The 19,636-nt window shown below is 52.9% G+C and overlaps 4 protein-coding genes across 4 annotated transcripts; 2 read left to right on the top strand and 2 right to left on the bottom strand.

Moving 5' to 3' along the window:
- Positions 1-6,021: 6,021 nt before the first annotated feature.
- Positions 6,022-8,083, top strand: BBA_00861 (C6 transcription factor; the record flags this gene model as incomplete). Its single annotated transcript, XM_008595958.1, has 2 exons — positions 6,022-7,707; positions 7,850-8,083. 2 exons carry the CDS (start codon positions 6,022-6,024, stop codon positions 8,081-8,083), a joined length of 1,920 nt encoding a protein of 639 aa, XP_008594180.1.
- A 3,493-nt stretch (positions 8,084-11,576) lies between these two features.
- BBA_00860 (uncharacterized protein) lies at positions 11,577-11,951 on the top strand (the record flags this gene model as incomplete). Its single annotated transcript, XM_008595957.1, has 1 exon — positions 11,577-11,951. The coding sequence occupies one exon, from the start codon at positions 11,577-11,579 to the stop codon at positions 11,949-11,951; it is 375 nt and encodes a 124-aa protein (XP_008594179.1).
- Positions 11,952-12,667: 716 nt separating this feature from the next.
- Positions 12,668-14,473, bottom strand: BBA_00859 (Putative Zn(II)2Cys6 transcription factor; the record flags this gene model as incomplete). Its single annotated transcript, XM_008595956.1, has 2 exons — positions 12,668-14,207; positions 14,322-14,473. The coding sequence occupies 2 exons, from the start codon at positions 14,471-14,473 to the stop codon at positions 12,668-12,670; spliced, it is 1,692 nt and encodes a 563-aa protein (XP_008594178.1).
- Positions 14,474-15,970: 1,497 nt separating this feature from the next.
- On the bottom strand, positions 15,971-16,819 carry BBA_00858 (uncharacterized protein; the record flags this gene model as incomplete). Its single annotated transcript, XM_008595955.1, has 1 exon — positions 15,971-16,819. One exon carries the CDS (start codon positions 16,817-16,819, stop codon positions 15,971-15,973), a length of 849 nt encoding a protein of 282 aa, XP_008594177.1.
- Between the last annotated feature and the right edge of the window lie 2,817 nt (positions 16,820-19,636).

Here is a 19,636-nt window from a genome sequence, read left to right as displayed (position 1 = left end):
GAGACAACGTGCTGGGCGGTGCCACATTCTCCAGCCTCCCAGTGGTTTTAGAGCCGTGAGCCACAACTCGGGTAGAAAAAAGCTTAGTGGTGAAAAAAGCAAAGTCTGTTGCTGATCTGCTAGTATGACTCCACTGTAGTTGTCGGTATCTGTGATGCCCATTGGCCCTGTCGGCTCGGCTTACACGCTAACCAATAGCTGCTGGCTGTGCTATGGGATCCGATGGGATCCGACTGAATAGCTGATTGCAATCTTTGTTGGACATGTTTGGGTGGTCTCGAGCCAGCAGAGGCTTTGACAGAGCGAGTTTCTATGGCTGCGGAGGAGATGTCGATCAAAGGCGGAGCCCCTCCAGAGCGTCTTTGCACTGACAGGATCCGCATATTCTGTCGCCAAGTAGACAAAGTCACGGCATCGAGATTCTTCTCAAGGAGCAAAATGTACATGACCTCGGACGAGCTTCACGGAGGGCCACTGCTAGCAAGTGGATTAGTAGAGGGTGCCGACTGACTTATCGGGATAACAAACTCAGGCGCAGGCGCGGTTGATCACTTGACCGACACGGATGGTTACACCCCAGCACGCACGCCTATAATTATCCGTCGGCCAGCGACGATATGCGAGCCAGCGCTGTTGCAAAAAGAAAAGAAGCGGCGTCCTAGCGCTGAATTGCTGCTAAGACTCTGAATCGAATTGATTAGTTATTAGGCTTTCAACACGGCGTCTTTGATGGCACAAATACCAACAATAGATGGGCCGTTCTGTGTTCGTCTGACATCTCGAATGATGTAGAGCCACAAATGGGTGGGCAACTGCGACAAGGGAAGAACAGAACATGAAACAACTACTTTAACAGACTGGGTCCCGAAATACTCATTTCGAGTCGTGTTCAACAGCGCGGCAAACAATTTTCATTGCGCGTCTCTACAGACGACCCAGATAGGCGGGTCGGCGATACAAACCACCGATCCCTTTCGCAAATTATTAGATGAAAAATGACGTTGACAGACAGAGTTCTAGATCGCGCGGCATCTGTTAAGGGCAGGGGCTGGCAGAATGGGCAACGGCACTACTCGATAATACAAGCAAGTCATGCTGCCGTTGTATTTTATAGCAGAGCAGACAAGGTTGCTGACTTGTCAAAAAAGTTAGTCGCTACTCCCACCAGCTACTACCAGTAAGTATTGGCCCCCCCGGTGAGCGATACCGCTCCGCTTCCGTGTGTCCGCCGCTGGCCCGCTGATGGGGGTCTCGGGGGATCACGCTTCTGTAGAGGCGGACAGTTACAAATCCTGGCGATTTTGGCCATTCTAATACATATCAGCCGAGGCGGAGACGCCGCAGGCTACATGACGAAAATGGGTCGAAGAGTAGATAGAGAGGATTCGATGGCAACGTGGACGCAGCGAGCGGCACTTGGAGCGAGGGGGGAACGCCCGCTATCCAACGCACGCAGCGTTGTGGAATTGGAGTGCTGCATCGATGGCTGGTAAGCTGGTACATTGTGGTAGTTACGGTGTGTGAGCCGTGTTAGTTGTGCATGTGTGTGGTTAGCGGTTGCGTGTATGTTCTATTTTTGGACAGCGCAGCTGTTTGTGCCGCAAAAGAGGCTCGTGGAGCTGCGTGAAGAGCGGCATCGGTGGTGTTGCCTGCGCAGCCCACGGGTTCGCAGTACCAGAGACATGGGCAAAAATAAGAATTCAGTGAAAGGGTAGGGTAAAGCAAGAGGAAAAAAAACAATAACCAGGAAATGGAGACATTCGCGCACCCTGGACACATTGCCGTGTGTGCGAGGCACCCGCCCGGCCCCTCCGCCAGCTTCCAGTGGGCACATGGCCATACTCAGACAATATCAGTCTATGCTATTTAATGGCGCCCTGCTGTATACTGGTTGACGCTGGATTTCATGACTTGACGCCAATGACACACGCACAAGCCAATCCCTCGACCAAGGCCGCAAGATGGATGGCTGACTGCTCACAAAGTCGCGAATTAAGGGATTCAGGCTAAACAAAAAAAAAAGCCCCATGACATTTGCCACTAGAAGTATTGGCGACTGTCGTTTGACCTAAGGAGCGAGTAATCGCATTTTTTGGCCTGTGAAGAACACGGCACTAGAGAAAGAGCAAGAGCAAGAAAAAGGCCTTGGCATGACGAAAAGCGCATGTGGGAGTGGCTGCTATTATCGGCTTGCGTGGGTCACGCGGGCAGCGAGCGCAACAAGGGCACTTATTAGGCAAACTAGTTGGTCTTCGGCCCCAACTGGCCGATCCCCGCCAGAGAGAGCGAAGTGCCATTATTGGCCGCTTGCTGGCGGGGGGGAGGGGCGTATGGGCTATTGGATGGCAATGACAACTTGGGCATCTTTCAACTTGCTCTTCGTTCTCTAGTTAAAAGTCATCATCAGGAAACCACGCAACGTTGAAGGAGACCCCACCTTTCGCCCTCCATGCCCCTTTCTCTCCGAAGTGTCATTGCGGCAAAGTTTGTACTTGCCAGCTCGGAACCCTTTTTAGAGCCTCCATTGCTGCCAAGGGATCTCGCGACCAAATGAATCAAGGCCATGTGGAGGCGCAGCAGCATGTTGACCCTCCATTCCTGCCCATACGAGGATTGCTAGCCGTTGGCCCTTTACGAATAGACGCGCTCTAAAAAGTGTAAAATGTGACCAAGTTCGTGACCCCTTTTGGGGGAGGGAGGGATGAGAGGAGAGGGGAGGGGGGAGCGGATTCCTCGCTTCTAATGAAGGATCCTGGTAGCTGTGATGGGATGCTAAAGTTGTGTGACTCAGCAATGGGGAGTAGGACGACGAGGGTGCGCGGAGTGGGAATACTCGACTAGGGCGGTAGCCATGGGTTGGGGTACCTGGTACTTTGTCTGACGTGGCAGGACGGAATATGTAATTGATTGGCGTGTAAGTCGACGGTGATTTGGAGGGCGATGGGTGGTGCCGCGGTTGTACACTGTATCGAGCAAAGGGATATTGAGGGAGCGAGTGCTACAGACTTCCGGCAGTCTAACTCAATTTTGGTCTCGCAAGATTCGAGATTGAACAGTACTCTACGAAGCAGTTGCGGCTACACTCTGGCAAAGCAGAAGAAGAAGGAAGACAAGAAGAAGAGGAAAAGGTACGAGTCGTTGTGAGTGCAACGCTGCCATGAATAAGCCGCAACGGCAATTTCGGTAGTGCGTGCAAGGGGCGTCTCGCGCATGCAGGCAAGGCCTTTGCCGCGGTACGTCAGATGTGGGTGGTGGCGGCAACTTCTGGCCGATTGTGAGTAAAGGCGCAAGATTGTGCTTCGCGGACCTGGAAGGCAAGATGAAAAACATGCTACCATTGGTGTGCTTGGGCAAAAGCGCAACATGGAGACAAAAATGGGGGTGTTAAGAAAAGGTAGCTAACTACCAGGAGTCTTGGCCACCGGTCAGGTAATCAGGGCCGACCGAAGGAGCGGGCAAGGGTGGGCTGGTGCCTTTCTTCTTCGCTTCTTTTTGTTTTCGTTCTATTTTATTTTCTTCATATAATTTTGGAGTAGACCGTTCGGCAGGCAAGAGAAAACGAGTTCCCCGGCCAGCGTTGTGGACGCGAGCCGCCTGCTTGGGTCTAGCAGTTGGAGTTGTTGGGCGGTTTAGGTCAAGTTTGGTTTAGGCGGGGGTGGCTAACTAGTTGATAGATGGGACAATGAGTGACATGGCGCAAAAATGAAAAAAAGTTATTTTTGTCTCGTCTGCTTGACTAGTTATAGTTGGTTAGCCTGCCAAAAGTTGGAGAAGTTAGAGTGCGGTGCGGATGTGTCTGGTGTGTTTGACCCGCAACTGAAATGTGCGTCATTGTGAAGAGGGCTAGCGACAAGCGACCAGACAAGGCAATAAAAAAATCCTCCTCTTGCGTTGGAATCATTGTAACCCTCGTTACTGAGGCATGGTGCTCCGATGAATTGTGTACATTTTATCCTGAAATTATGCTACTTAAATGGCTGTGGAGAGCAGCCGTCTCTTGTGCGACGTGCCCCTCCCGTCGTCGACATGCAAATTCGGCTAGATGGAGCGCAGCGAGACATGGCCCGAGGGTGAAGAAACATGATGCAGATTACCCAACGAGGAAGAGATGATGGAATAGTACGGATATGCATCGTGGGGTATAGATGAATAAGGAAAAAACAAATAGTACCTGAACCATTTATTTAGACGTTTGACCTGTCCACTCTCGTTTCTATTTTGGTAGCCCTGCTTTTCTACTGGCAGGCCTGATAATGTGCCCTGGTCCACGCCGCGCCTGTTTTTCAGGCTTGTCGGTACGGTACGCGGTACGGTGGGAACAAAAGGACCACCCACTTGACCAAGCTGCCCTGTCGGTCAGTCAAAAGAGCGGGTTAGATTTAGTGGCGGATTTTTTTTTAATGCATTCTCATTACTATTATCCTTCACCAGAATTGATGACCCCCCAAAAGAACGTCGGCTCCACCATCTTGACAAGGCGCCCGACACACCCCCCCTCTGGAGACGAAAAGATACGCCCTGCCTTGGGGCTGGCAGGCAGGCTGGCAGGCTGGCTGGCTGGAGCTGCAACACTGTAGCGCGTGGGTGCGCTGTGCAAGGTTTCCGGCTGTCCATTCCATCACCCTTGACACCCCCTCGGCTGTCGTCACAGGGTTCATGCTTCAGACATGCGATGCACAGGGATCCGCTGTGGCCTGCACCAGCAAGGTGCTAAGGTATGCCGTTATACAGAGAGAGGTGCGTGCCTTAGTAGATAGGTAGGTCGAACAGCGCACCAGCAGGCTTGCAGCAAGTAATACCGAATCATATCATGATATGTAACAAATGCACAGGTACAATACCTGTAGCAGCACCGATTCGTCGCCTGCTTACCACTACCTGATGGCCAGCCAGCCAGCCAGCCAGCCAGCCCAACCTGCCAAGGACCCCCCTCTTCGTCCGTTGCTGCCAGCTTGCCAGCTTACCTTGAGCACACCCCTCCCCCCAACCACCCACACACGCCCCCTCTTCCACCTCTCCAAACGCACACTGCCCACTTTGCCCGTCTGCCATAGCACCTAATACCACCCACCTACGTCTCTACACCACCACCACCACCACCACCACCACTCCACTGTTTCTATTTAACAATCCTCGTCCCCCCATCCTCTTCCTCCCACCTCGCCTGATATTCCCATCATATCCATCTTCAAGCTTCATCGCTGGCTCACACCTTCGCTTTCTCCTCCCACTCTCGCTCCTCTTACTCTCGCTCCTAGGAAGTCCTCGTTGACTCCTGTCATTCGCTTATCAGTGTCTTGTTTGATTCTCCGCGCTTGTTGCCCACCGTCAACCGCCCAACCATCCTCCTCTCCGCTGTCTTCGTCTCCAACAACTATTACTTTGTTTCTCGACCGAATTCAGCCTCTCTACCGCTCCAAAAATACGCTTGTTTGTCTACATTTGTCGCAAACGAGCCTTTTCTCGCCCCCAAAGAATAGCAAGAAGGCCAATTTCACCTCGAGGGCAAGGTCGCCAGTCCAAGACCGCCTACACTCCACCAGTGTCCTCTAGATGCACATTTCAATCTACCTTCTGTAACCTCTTCTGTTCAACTCTACTCTGCACCGCCAGATTCCCGGTTCCCAACATTCCACAATTCATTTTGCTGGATACGTCAATTCCACCTCCGCAACAACCGACTTCAAGTCACTTACGATCGCTACCTCTTATTTTCGAAAATTTGGATTCGTTCTGCCTACAGCAGGTATTTCAGAGACTCTTCTTTGATCTTCTCGGCACCTTGGTTCTCTGCTACTCCGCCGACTTGATTTTCTCGCTCTGTGTCTGTTTGCCCTGACGCTCTTGGTCACTGCACGCTTCACACCGTCTAGTTCAGAACTATCCATTATTACTCTTGACTACAGCTTCATTGCCTGTGGTCTATTATTTCCGTCCGTCTGCTTCCTCACTGCGAGCTTCTCATGACTTTACTGACAATTCCAGGTCTCTCGCTTTTCGAACAGTCTCTTCTTCAACACAATGGCCGGTCCCGGTGGTGGTCCTCCTCGCCGCTCCCACACCAAGTCTCGCAAGGGCTGTGAAACCTGCAAACGCCGTCACATTCGCTGCGACGAGAGCTTTCCTCAGTGCCGCAACTGCACCAAGCATAAGATTCGCTGCCCTTACAATGACTTGCAGGTTACTCCCGAGCCTGAGCGATCCGCCACTCCCGATAAGCCTGATCTGATGTGGACTCCTCAGATCGAGGCTGACATTGCCGAGTGGCAGCGAACCGGTGTTTTCCCCTTTCCTTCCCTCGGTCTCTATCCGGCCCCCATTGCTCAGCTCTACTCGGTCGAAAACCTTCGTCTCATTTACCATCTCGCCGCTCTCTACCAGCAGCTTGCTGCCATGGATGCCAATAACTTTACTCTTTGGACTCGCCATATCCCAACTCTTCTCCAGATTGGCGCCAATACTCCCTACGTCATGCATGCCCTCCTCGCCTTTTCCGCCATGCACATTGCCTTTCTCACCGACTGCCGCCGTGTTAGTAACATGGCTTTTGAACACCGCGGTATTGCCTTGAGCGGTCTCCACGCTGCTATTGGCTCGTTTTCTCGCGAAACCTCAGATGCCATCCTCGCTGCCTCTCTCGTCTTATCCTGGCAGGCTAACGACTGGCGTAGCTGGACTCAGCTCATGCAAGGCACTTCTACAGTCATCGACGCCATGGAACCCTGGAAACACGAGTCCCTTTTCACCGACTTCATCGCCGAAAGCTGCACTTTCCCTACTGCTCCCGCCTCGCCCGATCCCGAGCATCGCCCTAGCCAGCCGCGCAAGGCCGATCTCGACGCTTTCCAGCGCACACTGGACCAGGTTCAACAGGTCGAGTCACATCTTCGTCAGCACGGGGAAGAGACGACTCAGATTCAGCATCTTATTGGTTTCCTCAAGGGTGCTCGTAAGATAAGCCCTAGCCTTTCTATTGCTCAGCAGTACGAGCGCCTCCAGCCTCTACGCACCTGGCTCTTTTGGATGCCCGTCGGATACCTGCAGAATTACAGTGGTTCTGCTAACTCTCTCGTCGTCATTGCCCACCTCTATACTGTGGCTCTCCTCATGGAACGCCTCTTTCCCGAGATTGGTGCTGCCTACTTTGGCTCCCTCTCCATCCTGCCTGTTGAGGAAATTGCCCGCCGCCTCATGTCTATGAACGTTGCTGGCGTTCCCAAAAGCGCCCACACTCCTCTAACCTTGATGGAATTCCCCATTGACACCGTCACCGAGTTCCGTTCTCGCATGGGCTGGGCCAATCCCGAGAGGACCCGTTCGTTCCCTCAGTTTAATCCTCCTAACTTTCACGTTGCTCACGACGAAGTTGCCATGGCTGTCGGAACCGAGTCATACATGTACAACAGCCCTGCTTTTAGCTACAGCGCCGATGAGATGCCCATGCTCAACAATGCCGTCGCTGTGCCTACCGAGGGTAGTCCCATGATGATGTCTTCGCCTTTTGTTGCTGGCCAGTACCTCAATGTTCCCTCGCCTTCCTTTGTGGCCTACTCTCCCGCCTCATCCACCTTTGAGGGTTCCGTCGCCTACAGCGACCCCGAGGAATATGCAGCCTTTGACATGCACAATTTACAGCCTGGCCACTCGCCCATGCTCGGCGGTTCGCAATTCAACTACGGAGTCGGGTTCGTCACTCCCAACCAACCGGTGTGGATTTAAGGTACCCCTCGCCCTTCACACCGGCGCCCTCTATACCGGCAAAGACCATTTCGGATTGACGTTTTCTCTCTACCTCAGGAACCCGAGCCCCTCTTTGGCCAGCCACTCTACCTATGCATCGTCTCACCAGGACGCCTCCTCCATGCGCGCGCCGCCCTATGCTGGCGACATGTCCCGTTACAACTCGGACATGTTGACCATGCTTCCTCGACCCGAGTCTCCGATGCCTTCGACCAGCTCACCCGTGCAATTTCGACACCGCCACAACCCCTCGGTCTCGTCCGGGCCTCACCCGCCGTCGCCTCTTACTCAAGCACCCCTGGTGCCCGAGCAGGACCCAAAGGGCAAAGGACGAGCCACCTAGCTGACACCCTTTCACCCGAGACGGAATTCGATTCTCTATTTCTGTTGCATTCACGGCAATTGATCTTCTGCAATTTGCAAGGACACCATGTACACCACACTCCTTCCACACTCGCTTACCACGGACCGATTGGTTATACTATACAACCACGCCACGGCACTCCTTTCGAGTTGATCTCGACCACGCTCCTTGCCCACAGCGCCAACGTATTATACATAATACGCGCCACACTCCTTATGATACCACCAGGATACATTTCATCCGACCTTCCTTAATACGGCAATGATACCCAACATTAGACACTCCTTTTTACGACGCTGTAACGACCATCACCATCAGCATATATACATACATTCCTTACGGACCACCAGATACATGGGTCAGCGAACACAGCATTTTGATTTAAGCAAGGCGAAGGGAGTTTTTGATTTGATTTTGATTCAACCGAATCACCCTGGACAGGGACTGTAATATGAGGTTGCTTTATTCACTGGGATTTGATTTGGTTTGTTCTCGGAAAATTTGCTTTGGGACTTTCCCCTATTGCTTGGAAATACTTGATTTTTATTGGGGCTACAAAGCCATATCAAAATCGGTTTTATTTGATGGATTGCACTATGGTAGGATAATGATTTGATGACCTTGAGTCTCTATTTTATAGTAGCAGCCATGTCTGCCATAATCGAGCCGCGCGTCGCCGTTCACATCACTTTGCTATTCTTGTCTTTTGGCGCTTCTCTATACCCGCCTGGATATAGTGTAGTTTCTGTGACATTCTAACCAGAGCCAGCCAATATGCCCGATTTCGTTTAGCGAACAACGCTCCTCAAGCTGAAAGATGGAAATCCATGCCAGAGACTGACACAAGCCCTGCGATCAGTAATCAAGCTGGCGAAACGCCGGTAGACCGTTAAGAAAGGGCTATCTAAAGACACACAAGAGGAAAGAAAGCTCCGTTTCATTGCCGTACTGGGTAAAGCAAGAAGAAAGCATGTCTACGCCACGAGGCCCGGCAGGGTTGGCTGTATGGATTGGGCCAGCTTTCATTCCTGCGAGCAGTTGTCCTTTTTATTCTGATAAACATGGTCATGAAAAGGTAGTTGTAGAAAGAATACCTTTGGAGAAGTAAGAAAAGGAAGGTTAAAGTACCTAGATAAACACCTATACACTCGGATCAAGCTTTTTTTGATATTGTATTTAGAAATAGATCAAGTAATCTTTTGTACAAGCTCAACTAAGCAAAAGTAGTTCAATAGCTTTATCCGGTACAATTTACCGATCATAATGATATGGTCAATGCTACACTATCGTGAAAATCAACCCTCTTGAAAATGATGGATGTAATTAGCAGCAGCTTTCGATAGCAACACATGATACGAATTATGCTATCTTGAATTCAGTACATGCAATAGCTGGGTAACAAACTATGAAAAGTGATGCTGGCGAACAGATATTGTGCAGGCTGTTGCAGCACCAGGCAAAGCACGGCAGCTGATTGCTAGCTTGCTCAGAAGCATGCAGGATAGTTGCTGATAATCAAGAGCTTGTAGTATGGGAGCAACCAAACGACTTTGCAGGTCGGCAAACGGCGTGTCGTCAGTGCGCGTTGCATGGAGAAGTCAATGAAATTCTCTCATTGCTGCCACCGACACTATTGCTCACGTCAGACCTCCCTGTCTTGCCAAAGTAGTCATCCCCGCAGCTGATGATTCTACATGGGTCACAGGTTCATGCTTAAGGGTTATTAATATGTAGTATGCAAGAATGTGTGGGTGGATGCCGTAGGTGGATGCCGAGAAATTCCAACAATGCCCTTGCGTACCCGGAGAACGCCATACATCTGTCATGATAAATTGTAATTGGTAAAAAGTGTACTCCGTAGATTGTCATTGTTATAGCCTAATTTCGGGAGTTTGATATAGGGGTGTTGATTGACTCAAGTGTCCTTCCGAATGTTCGTCACTGTGGTGGTAAATATGGGTAACTGCGCCTCATCGATGTTACGTATGCGCACTTGCTGGTGCCCACCAGCTTATTGACTTGCTACTTGGAGGGAGGGCGTATGCATTCTCATTTGTCGGCGAATTTTTGGGTTGACGCAATAGTATTCCTTTCAACATGTTTCAGATTGACGAGACTATTGAAATTTGTTCAATTGAATTAATCCAAAAGAAGATGCAAAATGAAAAGACTCCGCGGCGCGCGGCGCAGGCCACTTTGTTGCGGTGAATAATTGCCCTCAAGCAAGATATTATATGCTATTTTTAAACCGTTTCTCTTATCTAACACAACCATTACTCACTGCCGAATGAGTCCTAAGTTTCAGTTGAACAGACATGGGGATTCATCCTGGGGTTATCTGGTCCCTTGGCACGCGGGCAGTCGGAAGCAGAATGCAGAACCGACGACCTCGTCGACAGCACGTAAAAATAGCTTGGCATACACGGTACAGGAGATACTAGTAGCAGTATTTGTCGTGCTTGTACTGACCCGCCGGATCTGTATCGGAAACCTTCGGGGTTGTGTGGACGTGGACTTCGTATTCGAATTCTCGCTTGTAAAGTTTAAACATGCAGGCGGAGTTTCCGAGTATGCGCACTCGCGCTGCATTGGTGAGACTTCTCCCTTGTTTAGTGCTCTGCTATGTTGCTTTGCCGGGTTTTTGCTAGGTTGCTATGCTACGCCTAAGTCAAGAGTTTGCTAGTGGTTGCGTATTGTGCAGAACTGTTTCGAGGTAGATACGATCTCGTATTGTGTTCAGATGTAGTTTCTGCAGAGTTTGATATGGAGTGAAGATGGTTGCTACAATCTATGCTTTTCACTTTGGTTTAGGCCTAGCCTTATCAAACACAATGAGGCATCACGACACACGTAGAGCATTCACGAATGGTAATAGAATAAACATCTTTAAACGACACCCAAATATCCTACAGGAGGACATGGAGAATCTGTTCGAGTCCACTAACTGTCCGGGAGCTAAGTCCTTGGTGCCCAATTCTGCCTCGTCATCGCCAGACCACGCCACCAGGACTACAATGCCGCCAAATAGTCCAGCGTCTTGATATACAATCAAATCGACAGACGACTACTAACTGCCACTTCAATATATGATATCCAATTTCGAGTGCGAGACGTAGCCAGTCCGCCATTTGCTCCCTGAACCGATAAAAAATATGAGCAAACGCCTAGCTCAAACAGACGACAATAACAGCAAACGCAAACCTACGTAACGGGCTTGCTGGTAGACGGTACGATGATCAGAAGAACGGCCCTCTGGACAATCGCGTGCATAAACAGCAAAGCCAGCACGGTCAGATAGGCAATTCATCAACACAATCACTCTCATGCTGTGATCTGGCAGCGTAACAACAACGCTTCGCACCCTTTTCACGTTCGGCAGTCACGGAATTCTTCATGTCAAACTAGTGGATGGTTTGCGCTTCTACGCATCTCCATAAAGCAGACACGAGATAACATCGGCCTCACGCAGGCCATGGGCTCCTTGATGAACAAGTCGGACCCGGCCTGCCGCCACGACTTCAGAACGCCTGCGCAGTGCGGTTCTATTTACGCTGTTTATCAGCACCGGGACCGGGGTGGTGGTGCTGACACCGCATCCGCCGCAGCGGCTGAACCCATACGACACGTCGTACAGCAGATTGAAAAGTCGTGTCTGAAGGCGTGCCGTGATGAAGAAAGATTCGAGATCATGTTTGTGCATCCGAGGATCCAGGCGGCCAGAGATGATATATACGAGTACTGGCCGACGGACCGCGTCGACGAGTGGATAGCGCGGTATCCGGGAGCGGAAGTCGTGCAACGGTGGAAGAGCCGCAGTTGGGACGTTAAGCAGCAGTCGTCGCAGTGAGCTGCCACAAACGCGAGCCACAATCCTGGAGAATATGTTCTCTACACAAGCGGGGCGGCCGTGTACTGGCACGTTGCGGTGAGTTGTTACTTTTCTTTCGTTGGGCGGGTTCATTGATCCCGAGAGCTTCCAGGTGCTAGCAAATGTGATTGGAACGGTTCCGTTAGAGAAAAAGCGACGTGCGATAACTACGAGCAGTCATCTTCAGAGGACGTCCATTCATTCGAAGCCTACGACTCAGCAGGGCCGGAACAATGAGATGTCAAGCACGGAACCGACCGAAAAGCAAAAAGACGCGGATAAGGAGAGGAAAGACAAGGATGAGAGGAACAGAGTGGTAAGAAGAGAAAGAAGAGCCCGACAGAAGCTGAGAAGAACGCAAGCAGAGAAAGAGAGACGAGGAAAGCTGGAGGCACGAGACGGATATAAAACACTTGTAGCGCACGACTCGAGATCTTCGTAAGATGATGACAGCTGAATATATTCTTGATAGCTATCGTTATTGGCGCTACTTGATTAACCATATACGCAAAATAGGGCAATAGCAGTATTTACACTTGAATTTGCTCATCTCCATTGTCGTGATGCTGTGGTACGCAATGGTTGTGCGCCAACGCAGACTCGGCGGTGAGTCCAGCCCGACTGCGAGTCTAAGATGTTTTGACGAGCTTTGAGCAGATATCAGAGGCAAGATTCCTAGGGCCACAGCTACCATCTCAGTACGTAATGGTCAAGACCTGCCCCTTCGAGTTAATCGTGACGTCGTGCAGCGTCTTCATGACCGCCGTCGCCGCCCTCTCCGGTAAGAACTCGATATCCATGAAGAATACGCGATGTGTGTTGCAAATGTAAACGCCAGGAATGCACCCACACCCCGCGCCGTCTACTTCCGCCGCGACGGCGCGCTCCTCAATCAGCATCTTGGCCTCCGCAATGGCCGCCATGAGCTTGGCGTCCCAGATGCCCTCTCGTCGGGGCCTCTGCCGGAGCAGCGACATGGCTTTTCGCCTGAGCGCGCCGTCGCGGCAGCTGCTCGCGACCATGAAGAGCGGCTCGCAAACCGACGGCGAAAAGGAATAGACTGGGCGCCCGCGCTGCTCCTCGCGTAGCGCCTCCTCGGCGACGAGCTTCTGCGTGAGCTTGACGATGCGGCGAAACTTGGCGGCAAACTTGTCCCACGCGAGCTCGTATAGGCGGAGGTCGATGCTCGATGCGATTTCTGCGCCGCACAGCCAGATGTCGAGCACCAGCGCGCAGTCGAGGTCCGTCTGCCGCAGCCGTTGCGACCACTTGAGGTGCGAAAACTTGACCTTCCACGCTGACAAGGCGTGGCGATACGGCTGCCGCAGATCAGGCACCGGATGCTGCGGCCTCGGGTCTGCCGTCGCCGTTGTCGTTGTCGTCGTCGACCGCCGCACCTTTTCGTTGCGGACCGCCATCAGCAGCCCGCCCACCAGCCGCTGCAGCTCGAAGCACGCCTCGGTCGCGGAGCGAAATGGGGCGACGGGCACCTCGCGCGGGATGCTACTGCGCCGCAGGATAGGCTGCCGTGCGCCCGTCCACATGTACTGGACCTCGAAGCCGTCGACGAGGCCGACGAGCGACTTTGTCGGCAGCATGTGCTCCGTCGCCTGCTGCTGCGGGCCGCCCGCGGCTGCCGCCCCCTCTGTTCTCTCCAGAAACTCCCACTGTTGCGCCACACGCAGTCCGTGGCTGGCATGCATCATGGCCTCCTTGGGGTCGCCGCGCAGGCTGCTCAGGCCTGTGAAGAGTACGCTGGCCATGAGCAGCGCCTCAGCCGAGCGCGCGTCTTGGCGGCGCGCCAGTGCTACCATGTGCGTGATCGCCTCGTTGTACTGCCGCAACGCAAACTTATAGTGATCCTGCCGTATAATCTGGCCCTGGGTGTCGTCAGCCGGTATCTTGAACCACGAGTACATGGCCGCCATGGAGAGGCTGGCGTGCCAGATGGCCGGTTGCGTCTGCGCGGCCAGCAGCACGTCGACGTGCCAAAACGGTTGGTAAAAGGCGCCCGCGACTTGCGTGACCGTCCTGGTGCGAAACAGGTTGAACATTTCCCTCTCGTGCGCCGTTGCCCGGCCGTAGATGGGGGTGAGCCCGTGGAGGCATTGCGTGACGATGGGCGAGGAGCATTGGACGGTCTCTGGAGCAATCTCGAAGCCGTCACACTTTCGCCCGGTCGAAATGCATTTCTTGCACTCGGGTCGGCCTTCATCGCACTTCACGCGGCGGATGCTGCGAGAGAAACGCGTCAGTCATTGAGCTGAGGCGACTGCGACTTTTCTTGCTGGCCGTGGCGGCAAGAAAAAAGCCTCATCCAAGTGGATAAAAGTTGCAAGGTAGACTCACCGACAAGTAATGCAGCCAGTCTTGACCTTGGGGGTCCAGCGACGTTGACGAGGTTTCTGTGCTGGCTTGTCGACCGTTTCCGTGGTGAAGACAACCTCGGGCGAACCATGCCCAATCCTTTCAACGACACGATAGACTCTTTGGCGCTCCATTCTCCGGTGATATTTCACATATATTTCATTCACGAAATGACGCAAAGACGATAATGTGGCGGGGGTTTCTTGGCAGCGATGAAGGAATGAGGAGCGGCCGACCCCAGTATATCACCAGGGGCGTTGGATGAAGTCAACCGACTAGGCTCAAGCGGCTTGAGAGCGGGGAAGTTTGAATCTTACTGGGCTGAAGAGGGTCATTTAAAGGCTCTTTCAGGCTGCAGCCTCGGTATGATAAGGTGTCGGGTCAAGTGTCACACGCTGGCGCGTCACCAGTAAGGCTGTGCAAGATATCCACGACCAATCAGGTGGCAAGCGAGAAGTGGAAGAGAAGGGGGAGAGAAGGGGGAGAGAAGGGGAATAGAACAACATCCTGGCTGCGGAGACTCAAGATATCAGCCAAATATGCTGGTGAGAGCCAGGATTCGGTGCCGCACAACCGCATTGCCCGGCCGGCGCGGGAGTGGAGAATAGGGGCCGATCAACAGTTAGCAACACATGGCGGGAAAGCAGACGGAGCCAATCATGAGCTCGAGGAAGAGTGCTGTGGAGTGTTGCTGTTGATTTGTCCCAAAGAGGAATATTTTCTGACATGAAGTGGGCGTCGTGCTGCGACGCTGAAGCGGGAAATCTTACCCAGACAAGCGTCGCCAAGGTTAGTCGTTGTAAGCACAGCTGCGGGCGTAGTTTTTGGCAAAACAAGACTCATTTTAGATATCAATGCTCGTACCTCATACAGTGCGTAATCCTGGTATCCTTCTCATGTCTCTGGTCCTTTTTTATTCCCGTCTTGTTTACAGTAGAGTTCGTGGCCTGGACGCTGCAACGACCCGGGCACGCCAGTCGAAACTACCCCGGGCCGCCTGTGGGCCAACTCTTTGGCATACAGTAAGCAGTAGTCTGACGAGCAGAAACAGTCTTCGCATCGATAATCGATCATGAAGGGCAAGATACTGTTGTTTCACATTGGATTTTTTTTGAGCGGGCCGTCTTAAGGTAATTGTGATGATATTTGAGAATCAGTGTGGAATGACTATTAGCTGCGTGCCTATGTGATACTGGCAACGAAACTGCAACCTAAAAGTAAAAGAAAGAGAACTGTGAATGACCATGCCTGTGGTGTGCTAGATAAAAAGGGGAGATGAAGAAAAAGCCTCCAGAGCTGGGACGATGAATCAAAATGAAATTATCAAAGACACCAGACGCCGAAAATAGACGCAACATAGCCTTGAGGTCTGTCGCGGACCCGACAGCCTGTAATAACTTGACCAATCACCCACCAACGCCGATGCGATGCGGAGAAGAAGTGGAAGAAACGACACAATGTAAAGAAAGATGCCAGTAGTGCCGGCCGACCAGAAACAGATAACCCCGGTCCGATGACCATCAAAACGCCATAGACATGCAGGACATATGCAGGGGCAAAGTTCCGTCCAAAAAATAACAAGACCTCACACTAGATCTGACTAATGTTTCGTCCCACTTCCTATCGTGACATCACTCCTCTCCAGGAAGCACAAACCGAACTCTCTTAATTGGCTTCGCCTCGGCGGCCTCACTGCCGCGGCCGCCCTCTCTCCTGGCGACGCCACGTCCCCGCGTCTCGCTCATCGTCAGCTCCTCCGCCGTCTCTTCCTCAATGGACCAGACATCCGCGCTCGGCTCGCGCCACAGATGGCCAGGCCTGCTGACACGCCGGGCGGCCGGGGCGTCAGGCCCGCGTCGCGCGGCCCAAGGGGCTCGCCCGTAAAACATAGCCGCCGCGGCGGTGGACGATGGACGTGCGGGTGCCGGAAACGACGACGACGACGACGTAAAAGCGGTGGAGGATCTGCCGCTCTCTCGCCTAAACCCGGGGCTGCGCGGACGAAGCCTAAAGGGGTAGCTGCTGAAGCTGTGCCTTGGCATAGCGCCGAGCAACCCGCTGGGGCTGCGGGGCGGCGACGCGGGCGACGAGGAAAAGTAGCGGAGATAGTCCTCATTTTCCTCGTCATCGTCGTCTGATATCAGGCCATCTGAGTCTAAGTCGGGCGACGCGACGCGGCGGGGCCTGCCGAGGCCTTCGAGGGTCGAGGGGCTCACGCTGCGGACCAGGTCGCGGGGATGGCCGGCAACCTCGATGCCGGCGTCAAAGTCATCGTCGTCGTCCTCGGTGTCCTCATCGGAAGTGAAGCAAACTTCATCGTTGTCCAGGTTCGGGGTGAGAAAGTAGGTGAGCGGATCCTCATCGATATCGTCGAGGAGAGGGCGCGGCTCGATGCTCTTCGCGGAGACGGAGCGGACCAGGCGGAGCTGCGTGGGTGGCCAGGATTGACGGCGGGAGTCTATGTTGGCAAGTGAAGGCATGTTGGTGAATTTCGGTAGAATTTTGATCAACTGAAAAAGGCCGAGGGTAACTATGATGCGAAGTTCAAGGGTGTAGTGGCTCTTGAACCAAAGCAAAGGAGTTGGTGTAAGTGGTGGCGTTGCCTGTTAGGAATGGCTCAGTTGTATGTACCCCCGCGAAAGCGAACGCAGAAAGAGGCGAGTGCTGGTGCATGTATTGTCTCTACCATAATCTGAGAAATGGTATTTATATTTTGCCACCGACAGAAACAACCTTGTCTCATCCAGACAATGAGCTTGGAATGAAGGGAGAGCGAGAGCCCGCGCGGTCATATATAGACGATGGCGGAGCAAAAGCGGAAACGCAGCAGCCGCCTGTGCCATTTTGATCAAGATGGGCACATGCAAGCCTCCTCGCGAGCTAATGTTAGTTTCCATTCCTGTTCCCGCGCCCACGAACTGATAGCTAGCTGCCCATCACTGCTACAGAAAAAGCGACTTGACTGGTGGTCGGTGGAGCAGGAGCACGGCCGGCCTGACCAGCCACCGGCGAGACAGAATCGCAACGCAACCCCCCGTTGTGCTCGAAATAAATCGGTCTTTGCACCGCGCGCGCGGCCAGTCACAACTCACAACTCACCTACTGAGAGCAGGGAATGGGTGGGGAGCACATGGTCATGTTACCCCCCACCGCCACTATCACCACCACACACACACACTACGACGGTGAAGAATCGATGGCGCGGACGATGGAGTACAAGCAAAAACGTGGGCCGTGCCGTGGGCTATCCCGAACTAGACAATGGAGAGCAAGAGGGCAGCGAGCATTCGCCAAGACGGCGGTCCAGTTTTGGGGCAACAAAAAGAGGGGGACAGATGAGCAGCACTCGTCGCGAGGGCGTGCGCAGCCAACAATACCCGTTCTGAGTGCAACGCTCAGGTCGCAGGCTTTGGTGTCATCGGCCGGAGGAGGAGCCACGGGGATCCCTCGACGGGAGGCAAAGATTGCTATCTACGGTGGCGCAGCTTTCCTTGTCGAGAAAGTGTGGTGGTGGCGCGGCGATGAGGGAGGACAAATCTGTCGAGAGAGAGTATGAGCAACTGCCGACCTGTCACATTGCCTTTTTTGGTCGACGGCGGCGCGAGGGCTTCAGCCTGTCGATGTCGTCTGCCTTGGATATGGCGCGGGCGTTGTGCCTTTTGACTCGTGTTCTTATGCCGTAAAGCTAGCAAGAATTTCGGCGTCATCTCTCACGCGGGCTATACTTGAACGATGCATGAATGTGCCCCAAGAGAAGGGGGGAAACGATGCTTGTGTACGGGAGTATCAAAACCAGAAAGTCGGCCGCCTGGTAGTAGCCAAAACGCGACGTTTCCTTGTGTCGTCACTTCTTCGCACTTTTTGTTCCTCCCGTTTGCGTAATGTTTCCAAGCCAAGCTCGGAAATAAAAGGTGCGATGAGAGAAGACGCAATACAGTGACGAAAAGGGGCACGTATAAGCCGCCACGCACGGGCTGGATGTAGGTGACCTCGCTCATGCAAGGCACGACGCGCGGGGGCTGTGGCCGGCGACCGTGAGCAGCTGAGAAAGGGCCCAAAAGAGAAGACGATCCGAACCAAAGAAGCCCAGTCTCCCATCCTTCCGGCTTGATGCATTATGGCAAATGCACATCATGCAGGGCCGGCCTCGTGCTCTGCGTGACCATGGGAATATCGGACATGATGTTCCGTGATGACGAAATAGAAAAAGCTGATCATATGGTACATAAAATAGTGACCATGGGGAAGAGACAAATCGATGGTGGTGTTCGTCAGCCAGTGAGGACTGGGGAAGCAGAAGAGATGTAATACAGCGCCGTTCTAATAGTGGCTCGCTGTGAGTCTTAGGGGCATGGTTAGCGCACCGCCTTCTGAAGCCATGGTCTTCTCTCACGCTAAAAAGTACATACACATAGATACACGCCTACACAAGTTTGGCGAGACTTTGCATCCATTAGTTGATATAAGGCATCCTGTATTTTTTTTTCTTGACAGCTGCCGCCTGCATGTGCATTGTAAAAGCTAAAGACATTACAAGACTGTTGAAGCTGCCGTCGGGATTTGGCCTGTACGCACTCCAGGCCGTCCATTGGCTGGCCACAACCCTCTAATGGTACTCCGCCATGCGCTAAAACTAGTCATCTGCACCACGCTGCCGCTAGACATGGCCCCACCATGCATGCCTAAACACCAGTGGCCTCTCCAGCTGAAACCCGTCATGATAGCTGCCATCTCTTCGTGTAAAAGAGCTAAGAAAAAGTATAAACGCATCTTGCATTCTGATCACGGCCCGCCACTATCCCATTTCTCCAGTATCGTGCTGTGTGTGGGTGGAGAAGTTCAGTACGACCGCGACGGCCCTCGCGCACCATACGTACCCTTGGCATCACTTACACACGCACCCTTCCAAGCGCAGCTCGAACCAACCCAACCCGTTCATGCACGGAGAGGGCAGCCGGGAATGCAAGACACAGTCGGTAGCTTTTCCCATCTCTGGTCTAGCAAATCAAAAGCACGGCACTGTACTGTGACTTCTGTTCGTCCATGTCGCACTTTCCCCCCACTCGATTGAAAACAACCGACTGCGTGAGTCCCATGACCACTTCGTTTCGCACCTTGGCCTAATATTGGCCGCGAGCCTGCAAGACCCCGGAGATACCACACGTTATTCCGCACTGCGTCGGGAATGTCGTCATGCTGCTGCCGCCGCTCACACTTGGGAGGCTGCTCAGCGGAAGTGCCGGGAAAGGGCGCAGCTGGTCGCGTTTGGATTGTGCAAGGGCGAGAAACAGGTTGAT

This window comes from Beauveria bassiana, assembly GCF_000280675.1.
Source record: "Beauveria bassiana ARSEF 2860 unplaced genomic scaffold BBA_S00002, whole genome shotgun sequence".
In the NCBI taxonomy this organism is placed as follows: Eukaryota; Fungi; Ascomycota; class Sordariomycetes; order Hypocreales; family Cordycipitaceae; genus Beauveria; species Beauveria bassiana.
Note: the sequence above shows the minus strand (reverse complement) of the source record. Positions and strands in the feature narration are given on the sequence as shown.